This window comes from Gekko japonicus, unplaced genomic scaffold (genome assembly GCF_001447785.1).
Source record: "Gekko japonicus isolate JY-2015 unplaced genomic scaffold, Gekko_japonicus_V1.1 scaffold2966, whole genome shotgun sequence".
NCBI classification, from domain to species: Eukaryota; Metazoa; Chordata; class Lepidosauria; order Squamata; family Gekkonidae; genus Gekko; species Gekko japonicus.
Genome location: NW_015169268.1, coordinates 128,362 through 143,694, shown reverse-complemented (window position 1 = coordinate 143,694; position 15,333 = coordinate 128,362). Strand labels below are relative to the sequence as shown.

At 49.2% G+C, this 15,333-nt stretch overlaps 1 protein-coding gene across 2 annotated transcripts in view; it reads right to left on the bottom strand.

Moving 5' to 3' along the window:
* Window positions 1-11,078: 11,078 nt before the first annotated feature.
* The window catches only part of ARHGEF25 (Rho guanine nucleotide exchange factor 25), a 116,133-nt gene continuing 111,878 nt past the window's right edge, over window positions 11,079-15,333 (bottom strand). For both annotated transcript variants that reach the window (XM_015416537.1, XM_015416538.1), the window contains 3 exons: window positions 15,097-15,317; window positions 13,534-13,638; window positions 11,079-11,514 (listed from right to left, as the gene is read on the bottom strand). In XM_015416537.1, coding sequence (XP_015272023.1) covers window positions 11,401-11,514; window positions 13,534-13,638; window positions 15,097-15,317 — 440 coding nt within the window. In that variant the 3' untranslated portion in view covers window positions 11,079-11,400. The remainder of the gene's footprint in view (window positions 11,515-13,533; window positions 13,639-15,096; window positions 15,318-15,333) is intronic.

Below are 15,333 nucleotides of genomic sequence, written 5' to 3'. Positions count from 1 at the left end.
GCACCTCTCCCTTGCCATGGAACCTCCACGGTACCTCCACAGGACCTCCACAGGAGGTCTGATCGCGTAACTGCGCAGTAGTTTGCCCCAGGGCAAACAGCCACACTTCTCCTCTGCAGTTTCCTGCCTGAAGTACCGGGGCCTATCTTGCTTAAATTCTAGCAGAGGTGTCTCCAGCAGTCAGTCAATGCACCTGGAAGTGTTTGCTCCCTAATCCCAAATCCACGGAGGTTCTTTCAGGTTCACTGGCAGTGCATTTGCAAAGGCAGGGTACACATAGCTCAGAATAATCTGAAGCAGCCTTATACCAAGTCAGACGCTTTGGTTCGTCAAAGTCAGTCTTATCCCCGCTGACCGGCAGTGGCTCTCCAGCGGCTGAAGTAGATGTCTTTCCCGTCACCTACTGCCTGGCCCTTATTTATTTATATTTATTTATTTTTCGCATTCTATCCCGCCCTCCCCAGTGGGCTCAGGGCGGCTAACAAGGGCAGGGTAATTAGCCGTGCCATAATTAAAAACATATAAAACATAATAAAAACATCCGACACTTAAAACAATGGTGCTCAGTCAATTACTAATCTCATACGTCCAGGATAGAATCAACACAGTTCCAGGTGGTCCTCCCATGATATTCATGCCCAATGGCGACGGCTTATTCGATCTTCTTTACGTTGTCCAGGTTCTTCCTCAGGGCCTCGTCGGTACATCCTTTAAGGAACCATGGTGGAATGGGGGGGGGGCGGCTCCTACTCAAAGGCCTGGCGGTGCCAGGGACTGAGCCTGGGACCTCCTGCATGCAAAGCAGATGCTCCACCACTGAGCCACCACCAAGCCTTAGGTCTAGGGCTAAGACTCCAAGTCCGTACGATCCGCCTGCTCTGCTTCTACAGTGTGACCTAGGAAGGTAAACAAAAAAGGTGGAAAAATATAACCATGCATGTAGTGCAAATGGACAAAATGGCATATATAATTTAGTGATACATTCAGAAGTGCTAAAATATCATTTAAAACCAAAGAATCCTGTGGTCCAGCAGATAAGCACCTAATCCCAATATAAAGACAAATGTCCATTTAAATGAATACAGGTTTAAAAGTATATATTGTCCGTGTATGCAAGAACCAATACCAAACGTGTTTTGGCACTCGGCCTTAATCAGTGGTATAATTCAAAGTGAGTGCTTCATTAATTTAACAAAAACATACATAAAACTGATCATACACAGAGCAGACCTTACTCACACTAAGATGTTCACCTGTTGAGTAAAAAGGTAAAGGTTCCCTTTCTAGAAAGCCAGTCGAGCCCGACTCTAGGGTTGCGGTGCTGATCTCCGTTTCAAAGCCGAAGAACCAGTGCTGTCCGAAGACGTTTCCGTGGTCATGTGGCCGGCATGACTAAACACCAAGGCGCACAGAACGCTGTTACCTTCCCACCGAAGTGGTACCTATATATCTACTTGCAATTTCTTGCTTTCAAACTGCTAGGTTGGCAGGAGCTGGAACTTGAGATGGGAGCTCACTCCGTCATGCGGCAACCCGGGTCTCGAACTGCTGAACTACCGACCTTCCACAGCCTGCAGTTCAGCGTCTTAACCACTTGAGCCACCGCAGCTCCTTACCTGTGGAGTAAGTGGTGTCAAATTTTCTTGTGATACAACATGGGCAGCTCATCAAGATCTAAAATATTTCCTTTGCCCATGTATCTGAATACACATAAAACAAGTGCCTAACAATGGCTAATTAAAAAGTCTCCTAATTGTTTTAGAAAAAAGGGTATTTCTCTTTGACGTCAATGGCTTTAGAACAGTATGACTCTGCTTAAGATGGTACTGTAATACTATTACCTATTTGTCTTGTTTGTGAAAAATGCACCCCTTTGTAAAAAAGTTTGTGAACCTTTGGTAGGTAGACCAGGGCATGCTGTGGTTAAGAGAGGATCAGGTTTGTCTGAGGGTAAATGTGGATTACCTATACTATGCTAGGTGATTAGCAGGACTTGCCTTCCAGTTTGCAGTCTTTGTTCTGTGTCATGCAAGCCATTATCACATTTTAATTCAAGAAGTATAATTTTTCATGTTGCTATTTGCTTTTATGTAGCTGACGGGAAATGTTTGGCGTCAATTGGGTTAGATGATAATCACACCCTTGTTCTATGGGACTGGAAGAAAGGGGAGAAGATGGCAGCAACCAGGTAAGAATATCCTCACGCTGACATGATTTCTGACATCCTAAATTGTATCCTTTTATATACACTGTCTGATTAAAATTTTAGGACCCTTTTCTGGCTGTACTCATGTTCTGCATGACCTACCAGGAGACCGTAATCCCACCGCCTCCACTGTGCTTTGCAGTTTCCCAGGCTGGTCCATCAGAGACGGCTGGCTGGCCACGTTCGGCTTGGCAAGTGACAAGTTCTGCAGGTCTGCTAGAACAGCTGCACACCCACCTCTTCCAATAGAAGAGAACCACTAAAGGAAGCCTCCCCCACCTCCCACTAGTGCTGCATCTCTCCACCTTCACTCGTCCCCATCCGGAGGCTCTTAGAGTATCTGCACTTCATTCCACTCTGCTATTCCTTCTCCTGCAGTTATTAGGGAGGTTATGCAGTCCATGGGAAGCACCCATTGCACAGCTTCACTGAGCCAAACACAGCCACGTGATGGTGCCTTGCACTGGGCCTGACCATTGGTCCATCCAACTCAGCAGATGAAGACTGTCCATGTAACGTACCAGGAAGGTCCCTGTAGGGTCGCTGTCCAGGACGGCGGGAGCAGCAGATGGAGCTCAGCCCCAGCAGTTTCACAAGTGCTCTGGGAGCTGGTCGGCTCAGGGCCTTCAGCACCAGCAATCTGTGGTTAGCTCACCCATTGCCTCCATTCCCGCTGCCGCCCACTAGAAACAATAGGTCAGCCAATAGCTGCTCACTGGGTCTGAACCAAGTTGCCCTCTTTCAAGTCCTGTTCTGCTTGGCTTATCTCTGGGCCACTCGGGCTTCTCCATCTGCCCTTCCAGCTCAGCATCACCTGCACAGTCTGGCCAAGGCTCTCCAGGGTCTCAGGTAGAGAATGGTCCTTTCTTTCTAACCTCTCCTTTAACTGCAGATACCAGAGCCTGAACCTTGTACATGCAAAGCAGCTGCTCTACCCTTGGGACACAGCCCATCCCCTCCACCAGAACTCCTGAGGATCGGCCACGCGCAGCGGGTGGTCTGCATTCCTAGGGTTTCCAAGACTCAAATGTTGCTCCGCTGCTTCAGACCACCAAGGCTACCTACCTGAATCGACCTTCATGTTCTGTTATTTGCCTTCGTTTTCCCTTTGCATCTGTTAAAACAGTCTTCATTGTGTTAAATGGCAACCGCACAAACTAAGCTTGTTATTCCTGAATTGCATTGTTCATTGGATGCGGTTGCCAGGTCCCTCCGACCAGCTCCAAGTAGGGGAATTCATGGAAATTTGGGGGTGGGGCCTGGGGAGGACAGGGACCCAGTAGGATACAATTATATAGAGTCCACCCTCCCAAGCCGTCATTTTCTCTGTCATCTGGAAATGAGTTATAACTCTGGTAGATCTCCAGGCCCCACCTGGAGGCTGGCAAGCAAGCTCCCTGACTGCGTTACTTTATATTTTGTAATCTGCACCGAATCTCAGCAAGATAAGGTTAGTATCACTCCATCTTGCGGTCACCTGGGTCTTGAACTGCTGAACTACCGACCTTCCTCAGCCTGCAGTTCAGCGTCTTAACCACTTGAGCCACCGCAGCTCCCCTGCTTATGTGTAGGGACTGGTATATTCCATTTCATTGTATCTGAGGAATGTGCATGCACACAAAAGCTCATATGGTGACTAAAGCTTTGTTGGTCTTAAAGATGCCAGTGGACTCAAATGTTGCTCCGCTGCTTCAGACCGCCAAGGCTACCTATCTGAATCGACCTTCATGTTCTGTTGTTTGCCTTTGTTTTCTCCTTTTGTAATCCTAGTCCTATTGCATTGTTCATTGGATGCGGTTGCCAGGTCCCTCCGACCAGCTCCAAGTAGGGGAATTCATGGAAATTTGGGGGTGGGGCCTGGGGAGGACAGGGACCCAGTAGGATACAATTATATAGAGTCCACCCTCCCAAGTCGTCATTTTCTCTGTCATCTGGAAATGAGTTATAATTCTGGTAGATCTCCAGGCCCCACCTGGAGGCTGGCAAGCAAGCTCTCTGACTGTGTTACTTTATATTTTGTAATCTGCACTGAATCTCAGCAAGATAAGGTTAGAAATAAATAAAATGAATTAATGAAATGTAAAAGCACCTTCTGCATTTCTATTTGCGTGCAGCTGTGTGGGTGCTGTTAATTCAGGACAGCAGATGGAAGAATTTTTTAGACTAGGTAAGTATTAACCAGTTTACCTTCCATTGATTCTGAAGGAGGAGGAGGAGGAGACTGGATTTATACCCCACCCTTCACTCAGAGTGGCTTACGATCTCCTTTCTCTTCCTCTCTCCACAACAGACACCCTGTGAGGGAGGTGGGACTGAGAGAGCCCTTTCGAGGACTGCTCTTGAGAGAACAGCTCTGAGAGAACTGTGACTGACCCAAGGTCACCCAGCTGGTTTATACAGAGGAGTGGGGAATCAAACCTGGTTCTCCAGATTAGAGTCCGCTGCTCTTAACCACTACACCAAACTGGCTCTCAAGTTACTGTTTACTAAGCACAACCTCCTTAAGTTACTCCCTAGCTTTAGCAACATAAGGACTACTGCCTTTCTTTTTTTTTTGCTCTCTGCCTGTGTCGTCTGCTTTAGAGCCAGAGAGACATTTAATGAATTCTGTCTTTCATATTCTTAGGGAGAACACCCTTTCCCCCCTCTCTGCTTTGCCCCAGCAACTTGAAAACCTGCACCATCTAAATGAATCTACCCTTTTCCATTGCAGCTGGCAGCACAGCAGAAAGAAAAAGAGGGGTGCCTTGGGGGGTGTTGGGACGATGGGTACCTCCTCACTTATCCTTCCACGTGGCACCTTTGTCTGCTTCTTCTTACTGCCCTCCATCTGTCTCCCTTGCCGGTGGTCAAAAAGAGGACGGGGCGATGCCTGCTCTTCTGTAGGCTCTGTCCCCACTCCCCCAAATCCATCACAAAGCATCTTGCCATCTGCCTCATTCTTCCAAACATTCTTGGCAAAGAAGGCTCCTTCTCCAGCCTCCCTGCCATGTTCAGGAGCTGCCTTCCATTTTAAGACGACAACAAGCTGGACTTTGCTGACAGGCCTTGACAACAACTTATCTTATTGAAGTGCATACTTTCCTACACTCAGTCCTGAATGTCACAACATCTTTTAAGCCAGAGATATTCTTGTTAAACTGTTTACCAGACGAGTTGGATAAGAATCATAGATATTTTGTTTTGCATGTTACAACAGCTGCCAGATTTTTATTTGCAATGACATGGAGGACCCTGAAGAGTCCAACGCTGCATGAGTTGATATTGAAGATTATGGAATGTGCTGAAATGGACAAGTTGACAAATATATTAAAAGGGAAAGTGGAAGAAGAAGAAGAAGAAGAGGATTGGATTTATACCCTGCCCTTCACTACCCAAAGGTGTCTCAGAGCGGCTTACAAACTCCTTTCCCTTCCCCTCCCCACAACAGACACCCTGTGAGGTGGGTGGGGCTGAGAGAGCTCTGACAGAAACTGCCCCTTTTTCAAGAACAGCTCTTATCAGAACTACGGCTTGCCCAAGGTCATCCAGCAGGTGCAAGTGGAGGAGTGGGGAATCGAACCCGGTTCTCCCGAATTAGAGTCTGCACACTTAACCACTGCACCAAACTGGCTCTCATTTATGGGATTCTGGAGGGCGTTTTATGACTGGTTAAAACTTAAGTATTGACAAAATAAGACCAAGTGAAGAACAATAAGAATGACAGATGAAATAGTTGTGAAATTGTAATGAGAGATATGCATAGGTAAAGGTTTCCCTTGCTCGAAAGCCAGTCAAATCCGACTCTAGGGCACGGTGCTCATCTCCGTTTCCAAGCCGAAGAGCCAGCGCTGTCCGAAGATGTTTCCATGGTCACGTGGCTGGCATGACTAGACGCCGAGGCGCACAGAACGATGTTACCTTCCCACCAAAGCGGTACCTATTTATCTACTTGCAATTTCTTGCTTTCGAACTGCTAGGTTGGCAGGCGCTGGGACCAGAGACGGGAGCTCACTCCGTCATGCAGCACTCGAGTCTCGAACGGCTTCAGTGCCTTAACCACTGAGCCACTAAACTGGAACTTTGAATATCTCTGTAATTTTCTTTTTTTCCTTTCTTCCCCCTTCCGTACTTTCTTTATATAAACTAATAAAATTCTTTTATTTTATTTTTTAAAGACAACTTATGTTTTCTCTCCTTGCATCTTTTCCCCCCCCCCAAGAAAGAAAACCAACAACAACTAAACTGGGAGAGAGTTCTAGAAACCCCCAAAGCTTGCACATTGTTCTGTGATGCACTCAGTTACTCCTAATTAAAGGTACGGTATTACTTTGGTTTTGGGAATTTTTGTCTCTGGACCAATGTAGCTCCTTGCTGCCTACATCGGTTTTAAATAACAATTAACAGACTCCAGAGTCAGTTCTTCAAAACAACCTTTGTTTCTCACAGAGGACTTCAGGCTTTGTAAAGTACAAGGATCCACATTTCAGCACATCCAAAAGAATCCCCTCTGTTAAAACAGGCCCCGTGGCCTTTGATGTGGAAAAGAGCCGAGCTTCATTCATTTGCATTTCCCCTCAGTCCTTCCTGCATTGTTACAAAAAGAGAGAGGAGAGAAACCCCCGTCAAAGACCAATCGAGACTAGTCAAAGCTGCCCTGACCTGGATAGCCCGATCTCTGTCAGATCTCAGAAACTAAGCAGGGCCGACCCCTGGCAAGTATTTGGAAGGGAGGCCTCCAAGGAATACAAGGGCTGGGACACAGAGGCAGGCAAAAAGCAAGCGAGAAACGTCTTAAGCCCCACTAGGGGTTGCCAGAAGTCAACCATGACTTCCAGGCACATATGTGTGCGCACGCACACACTCAAATACACACACACACAAAAGAGACCAGGCAAAGCCAAATCCTTTAAACATGGGATTCCTCTCTGCCCCAACGTTAACTGGCAGAGCCGAAGATTCTGCAGAGACGTCCTTGTTCTGGCAGACTGTGCTCTACCAATGGGGACAGAGCTGGCCAGGAACGGCCGGTTGTGTTTCAGGGATGAAGAGAGGAACCTGATGTAGCAGTTAAGAGTGTTGGACTAGGACAGTGGTGGCGAACCTATGGCACGGATGCCAGAGGTGGCACTCAGAGCCCTCTCTGTGGGCACGCGTGTCATCGCCCCAGCCAGGCCCAGACCACCATTAAAGTGCCGAATTCTCTGCCAAATAATTGTAAGTAAATGAAAGCATTTGGGATTGCTTTCCTTACCTTGTTTGGATCGTCTTAAATTAATGTATGAGTTGTTTTTTCTAAAGTAAAACCTCAGTATTTAGGTTAAATTGCCGTGTTGGCACTTTGCGATAAATAAGTGGGTTTGGGGTTGCAGTTTGGGCACTCGGTCTCTAAAAGGTTCGCCATCGCTGGACTGGGACCTGGAAGACCCAGGTTCGAATCCCTGCTTGTGCCATGGAAGCTCGTTGGGTGTCCCTGGGCTAGTCATACTCTCTTAGTCTAGCCGACCTTGCAAGGTTATTGTGAGGAGACAATGGAGGAGAATGATGTGAGCTGCTTTGGGTCCCCACTGGAGAGAAAGGCGGGGTATAAACAAAGTAAATCAAGAAATAAACTTGAATGGGGACGCCAGGCACGTGGGGTTGTGTTTCCTTTGCATGCATGCCTATACCCCCCACTAATGTGGGATCTGATCTGTCATACAGTCTGTGCGTAATTTTTTTTTAAGCCGTGGAATATAACCTGAAAGCTCAAAGGGAGTCCCTGGCCAACCTGAAAGAAGCAACAGGAAGCTTTTTTGCCACGCCAAGCTTCCACCACCCTCTTTTCCCAAGTCTTTTGGTCAACGGGGGGGGAACGACTCTCCTCTGGCTGAGCAGGAAGGCCAAGCTGTGTTTCCAAACTCCCTCCAGTCTGAGGTGTTTATGTGTATGCAGAGGAAAACCTCTATTTGTTTAACCTGTACAGGCTACACGATACAATTCCTCACTAGTTGGGCTCCCCCAGAAGCAACTTGCTTTCCTAGCAGGCGCACAGCAGCTGCAGAGAACGCTGTTATAAAAGTCCACAGGGCCCCGATTCAGCTCAGTACAAAAGCATGGGGGGAGGGACTCCTGCCTCCCCCCCCCCATGCAGTTTTCTCTAACCAAAATGGCTCCAGGGGGAAATTCTTTGCCCCATTTTAGAGCTGCGCATGCAGTATCCAGCAGGTGTGTGTTGGGGGCTGAAGTCTTCATGAAATGTTGTTCAGTTCGGGGATAGGAGACGAAAAGGCCATGCAAACAGAGCATCAGAGACGAGTAGGGGGGACGGGGGACGTGTGCAGCGCCTGATTAAAAATAAATGGGTTTAGGGTCCAGCCAGCTTTTGGCCCTCAGCCTTGCTCAGCTCTGTTCCTTCCTGCCTGCTTCCTCCCACACAACTTTTTGTATGTGCAGGTCCAAGGAGCCCCAGCACAGCCTTTTGGGCTGCTCCAAGGGGACCCTGCCCATCTTTCCTTTTCCACCTGCAGAAAAGCTGGCTGGAGCCCTCACTCAGTGCTTAAAAGGAAAGCCTGGAGGACCAGGGGAGAGGATGGGAGTTGTGTGAGGAAGAGGTGGGGAAACACATCCGTAGCCCCGGGGGACATCCCAGTAGGGAATATAGAACAAATAATGTTAAGTATTATGAATTATATAAGGTAAAGGCAAAGGTTTCCCGTGCTCGAAAGCCAGTAGAATCCGACTCTAGGGGGCGGAATTCATCTGTTTCCAAGCCGAAGAGCCAGCGCTGTCCGAAGACTTCTCCGTGGTCATGTGGCCGGCATGACTAAACACCAAGGCGCACGGAACGCTGTTACCTTCCCACCGAGGTGGTACCTATTTAGTAAAGGTAAAGGTTCCCTTGCTCGAAAGCCAGTCGAATCCGACTCTAGGGTTGTGGTGCTCATCTCTGTTTCAAAGCCGAAGAGCCAGCACTGTCCGAAGACGTTTCCGTGGTCATGTGGCCGGCATGACTAAACACCAAGGCGCAGGGAATGCCGTTACCTTCCCACCGAAGTGGTACCTCTTTATCTACTTGCGATTTCTTGCTTTCGAACTGCTAGGAACGTTTGTGCTAAATAATCCAGAAAGGGATCGTCAAGGTGGTGGTTCCCAACCTTTCTGGTACGGTGAGCCACCGGTCCAAATTCACCTTGTACGCAGTGACCCAACCAGGGATGGCCCAAGGGTTTTCGGTGCCACAGGCCAACGATGGCCTCAGCACCCATCTAGCTCAGCATGCCATTTTCTCTAATGCCCAACCAGATGTTTTTTGAGAAACCAACAAACATGGTACAAAGAGCGCAGCTGCCCCCCATGATGAACCCCAAGCAAGTGGGAGTTTGTCTCATCTTCCTCTATTAGCTGGGCCAGGGCCAGAGTTTGAGGAGGTGCACGGGGGGGGGATGGGGGGGCACCGTGCTGAGGAGATACACAAAGTAGGCAGATGGCAGTGAACAAGTTGGCGGCAAGGGGCTCAGTGCAGTATGTCTCCCACAGCAGGGAGAGGGCAGTGATATACTGGGGGGGGAGGAGAGGCTCCCCCCCCCTCGTTATTGTCACAAAGAGGGAGGAGGAGATGAGAAACTGAGAAGCTGGTGGAGGAAGAGAGAAAGAAGAGGACACAAAGGGCAGGAGTGGCCATTAGGGAGGGCCTTCGCGACCCACTCGTGGGCAGTGTTCCCTCTAAGCTGAGTTAGTGTGAGCTAGCTCACAGTTTTTTAGCCTCCGGCTCATACATTTTTATCTTAGCTCAGGAAGGATGGCTCCAGAGCAAATTAATTTCCGCAGTAGCCAAATCGCTCGCTCACAACTTGAATGCCAAGAGCTCACAAAGTAGAATTTTTGCTCACAAGACTCCACAGCTTAGAGGGAGCATTGCTCATGGGTACCAACTAGGGCTGCCAAGCTCCAGGTGGTACCCCACCAATGTTCACGGTGCAAAAATTATTCTAGTCCAATTACAGTCCATGAATTCGCTTCTTCTTCTTTTGTTTCTTTATTTTACGTCAGGCAGTGCTGCTGCTTCCAACAATTGCCATGCGACTAGAGGTTTCCTGGGTAAACAATCTGTTTCCCTTGATGCTTCGTCAGGTCGCTTTCTCGGCAGAGCGCCAGCAGATGCCGAGAAAATACAAGATTAATTCTGAGTAGGGGACGTAGAGCATGGGCTCCCAGTATAAAGCGACCTGACGAAGCATTGAGGGAAACAGACTGTTTACCCGGGAATCCTGTATTCGCATGGCAATTGTTGGAAGCAGCAGCACTGCCTGACGTAAAATAAAGAAACAGAAGAAGAAGCAAATTCATGGACTGTAATTGGGCTAGAATAACTTTTGCACAGTGAACACTGGTGGGGTCCAACCTTGGTTGAGTCACTGTGGTCCATTTGTGGCTGAAGCTCCAGGTGGTGGCTGGAGATCTCCTGGGATTACATTTGATCTCCAGGTGTCAGAGATCAGTTCACCTGGAGAAAATGGCCACTTTGGAAGGTGGACCATATGGCATTAAACCCCACTGAAGTGCTTCCCCACCCCAAACCCTGCTCTCCTCAGGCTCCACCCCCCCAAATCTCCAGGCATTTCCCAACCCGGAGCTGGCCACTAAAGTACCAACCCACAGGCTGGGAACGGCTGCATTAAAGGGATATGGCACGCGGCACCGAATGACTTGTGAAAGAGTTAGAACGGCTGACCCAGCAAAATAAAACGGAGACTCCTGTGCAACTCGAAGCCACGTTAGCACCCCTGGACGACGCGGGTCCCTGCAGCGATAGTCTCGTTTCTTTGTTTTTAACTAAAATCTTTATTATTACAACCAACAAAATAAAATTCTCGTTTCATACGATCCAACCCCGTCCTCCGACAGCCCTGACCTCGAAGTCCCCTAGAGCCCCACAGCATGCATATACGGGGGTCCGGGGGCCGGAGAGGAGTCCCCTGCTGTATTCCCTCGTCGTCCCAGTGTGAGGGGCCCGGCACTTCGTAGAGGGAGGGAATGCTTCAGCCAACAGGGCAGGGCCAGAAGGCAGCAAGATTAGATCCCCCTTCTGGGGCTGCCGCCGCTGCGTGTCTCTCTCTACTCCCCAGAAATGGCAGAGGGAGGAAGGGAGACGGAGGAAGGCAGAGCCGGTTCAGTCCTTGCGATCTAAGTCCTTGGAGAACCCGACAGGGGCTGGCTGTCCCACAGTCCCAGAGTCACAGCTCGTCCTCATCGAGCTTGGCAAGTCGGGCGCAGCCTTGAGGGAAACGGATGTCCAGGAAATCAGGTTCGGGAAGCAGAAGTCTAGCGTCGTCATCATCACTTGGGGCCTGAGGAAGACGAAGGAACAAAGTCAGCTCTGGGAATCTCTTCTTGAGACCCTGCCAGTAACTCACTGGCTGGTTCTGCATCTGGCATTCGCTCCACATCTTCTCAACACGGAGGAAAAGGTGCAGCTCAAAACCACATTCAAATACCCCAGGGCAACACTGTACTGACTGCAAAGGCACCCCCTGAATGGCCATAAAAGGGCCATACATCTATGCAGAAGGTACCATAAAATCTGATGATCAAAGAATGGGAAAGCGGCATGCAGTGTAAAAAGGTAAAGGTTCCCTTGCTCGAAAGCTAGTCGAGTCCGACTCTAGGGTTGCGGTGCTCATCTCCGTTTCAAAGCCGAAGAGCCAGCGCTGTCCGAAGACATTTCCGTGGTCATGTGGCCGGCATGACTAAACACCAAGGCACACAGAACGCTGTTACCTTCCCACTGAAGTGGTACCTATTTATATACTTGCAATTTCTTGCTTTTGAACTGCAAGGTTGGCAGGAGCTGGAACTAGAGACGGGAGCTCACTCCGTCATGCGGCACATTCGGGTCTCGAACTGCTGAACTACCGACCTTCCACAGCGTGCAGTTCAGCGTCTTAACCACTTGAGCCACCGCAGCTCCTGGCATGCAGTGTGGATTTTATAGTACCCTCGGCATGCAGTGTGGAGGGTACCATAAAATCCGATGATCAAAGGAAGCGAAAGCAGCATGCAGTGCAGAGGGGAGTTTCTGTTCCAACGGTGGGTTTCGTAAAACAACAGAGGGAAAAACCAATGCAGAATCACCCACTGTGATGGAACCTTTGTGCTTTTAAAAGGTAATGTTTGCCGTCAAGTCGCAGTTGGCTCGTGGTGACCCCCATGAAGTCCCGCCTCACGGGGCTTTCAAGGCAAGAGAGGTGCAGAGGGGGTCTGCCACTGCCTTCCCTCTGCCTAGCAGCCCATCTGCCCTGGTGGTCTCCCATCTAAGCACTAGCCATGCTCAACCCCGCTTAGCTTCTGAGCTCCGGCAAGATCAGGCTAGTCTGGGCTATTAGCTAACCAAAGTGTCTAGAGCAGTGTTCCCTCTAAGCTGAGCTAGTGTGAGCTAGCTCACAGATTTTTAGCCTCCGGCGCACACATTTTTGTCTCAGCTCGGGAAGGATGTCTTCAGAGTGAGCCAACTAATTGATGCAGTAGCCAAATCACACATTCGCAAGTTTCATGCCAGCAGCTCACAAAGTTGAATTTTTGCTCACAAGCCTCCACAGCTTAGAGGGAGCATTGGTCTAGAGCAGTATATATCTGTTGTGCTAAACAATCTATGCCCTGACCTGGATAGCCCAGGCTAGCCCGATCTCATCCAATCTCAGAAGCTAAGCAGGGTCGGCCCTGGCTAGGACTTGGATGGGAGACCACCAAGGAAGTCCAGGGTCCTGACGCAGAGGCAGGCAATGGCAAACCGCCTCTGAACATCTCTTGCCTTGAAAATCCTACAGTGTGGCCATAGGTCGGCTGTGACTTGACAGCAGAAAGAAAGAAAGAAAGAAAGAAAGAAAGAAAGAAAGAAAGAAAGAAAGAAAGAAAGAAAGAAAGAAAGGAAAGAAAGAAAGAAATCTTTAACACAAGGTAACCAAAGTTCTGTGCCAAATAAAACTCCATTCTGCAGCGAAGGAAGGAAGGAAGGAAGGAAATCTATAACACAAGGTAACCAAAGTTCTGTGCTAAATAAAACTCCATTCTGCAGTCTGCATAAATTATGCAAATGAATGATGTAACCGCTGCCTTGTGAGGTCAGACCAAGGTCCATGGACTCCAGCATTCCGTTTCCAAGGAGGACCAGCTTAGAAGACCTTTGCTTATTTGTCCATCTCCAGTATCTTGAGAAGATCACAGTGGAAGATGTTGGTGGAAGAGGCCGGTTAGGAAAACACGGCACCAAATGAGTAAACAGAATGTGGACCATTGTCCAAAGTGCAAGGAGGAATCCTGGCCATCCCTCTGATTTATGGGACCACTGCCTCAGGCCGAACAGAACTCACCACGTGCGGGGACTCCTCCTGGGGGTCGCTGGGGAGCTGCAACTCAGAGCCATCTGAAGGTATGTGAACTGGGCCGGATCCTGGAGAGCTTTGGCTGCGAGATGGCTGCAGGGAGAAAGGGCAGAGAGAGAATAATTTGGGAAGACACATGCCCACAGCTAAAAGAAACCATGCGTGACATTTTGAGGATGCACTCGGTTTGGCAGCGCAGCGTGCAGGAGAACACCCCCCTCAAAAGGCAGGTACCTTTTCCTCAAGGTACTCACACACACACATATGGTGGCACTGAAAGCAAGCCACACCAATCCCCTGCTCAAATTTCATAGATGTTCCAGTTCTACAGTTAAGACCAGCTGACAATCTGAACTGGCAAGGAACGAGTTTTATGGGTTATGGCAAATCCAGTGCCCATAGATCCAGCACAAAACACACACGGCCCTCCGCCAGCACCTGTATTCTTGTTGCTACAGGTGGGCAGTCCCACGAAGACCCTCACCTGAGGCTATTAGACCACGCAGGTCCTATGGCCCCACGAATCCACCCAGGAATCCAGAGACCAAGTGACAGAGCCTCTAGCCCTCCCAGGACGAATAACAAGAACATCAGCCCTGTAAGGCAGTGCACTTACAAGGTGAGTTCCAGAAAACAATTACTCTGGTAGCTGTAGCCAATATGGGCCCTACTGGATTCAGATTGAAGCGCTCAAACCCGAGAATATCACAGCACATAAGTGATTTTTTAAATAAAACTCCAGGAATATACAATAAAAGAGCAGTGAACAGAGAGGATAAAAATAACAAAGCGGTCAATTGAAGTTAAACACATTTACAAGCATTGGTCCGAGATCCAGACGTTACTCAGCAAGACTAACAGGGTTAGAAAATGCAAAGTCCATGACAAGGGCTCCGGTCAGCCTGACCCGCCCATAATCAAGAAGGGTCCCAAAGCCAGATGTAATCCAGACACAGGGCAAAACTAGAATGAAAGGTCTTTCCTTTCTGCTCAATGACCTGTGGTGGCCAGATTCTAGTTAACCAATCAAATGCACAGCAACTAATGTAACTTGACCAATCATGTATGTTGCTAGCCAGGTGACTCAACCAATCGGGTGAGTTTGCCAGTTAGACCGGTGGACACGCTGCAGCCACAAACATCGTCTCCCACCCCTAAGCTCAGGCACTGAGACAGAACGCCCCCTCCTAGATTCTTGCGGCCTTGCAACTGCCCAGGACTAATGGTCTGACCAGTACCTGGGTGGCCTCTCCTCTCCCTTCTCTGAGTCTTTGAAGCCACACGGAGCTTGACCTGGGTTCCCAGAGAGAGAAACTTCCATGATCTGTAGCTAGGCCACAGTTCAAGCCATTGTCTGAGCTCGACGAGAAGCTGCTTAAAGGGAAAAGTCTCTTGACACAGCACACATCGTTTTTATTCAAGGCTTATCGGCTGAAAGGACTGACACGAAGTCCCACCCAATACACCTAAAAGTGGAACTGGAATTTCAGCCTAGCCTCACCGGGGTCTAAATGCCAGCCAAAACCATCCGTCACGATCTTCGTAACTTACCTCAACGTAGGGGGGAGGCTCAGCTTGGGGCGGACCAGGAAGGTAAAGGGAAGGCAGGGAGGCGTTGTAGGTTTGGAGGCTGGATCCCTTACTCTGGTCCACGGAGGCGGAGGAGTGGGGCCGGGCAGATCCGCCAGGCAGGGACAGGAGCGGGCTTCCCGTCCTTCCTAGGCTGTGCGTCTTGCTCTCTCGGCGTTGGTACTCTATGGGCGACTGCAATGCTGGGGGGGGGGGTAA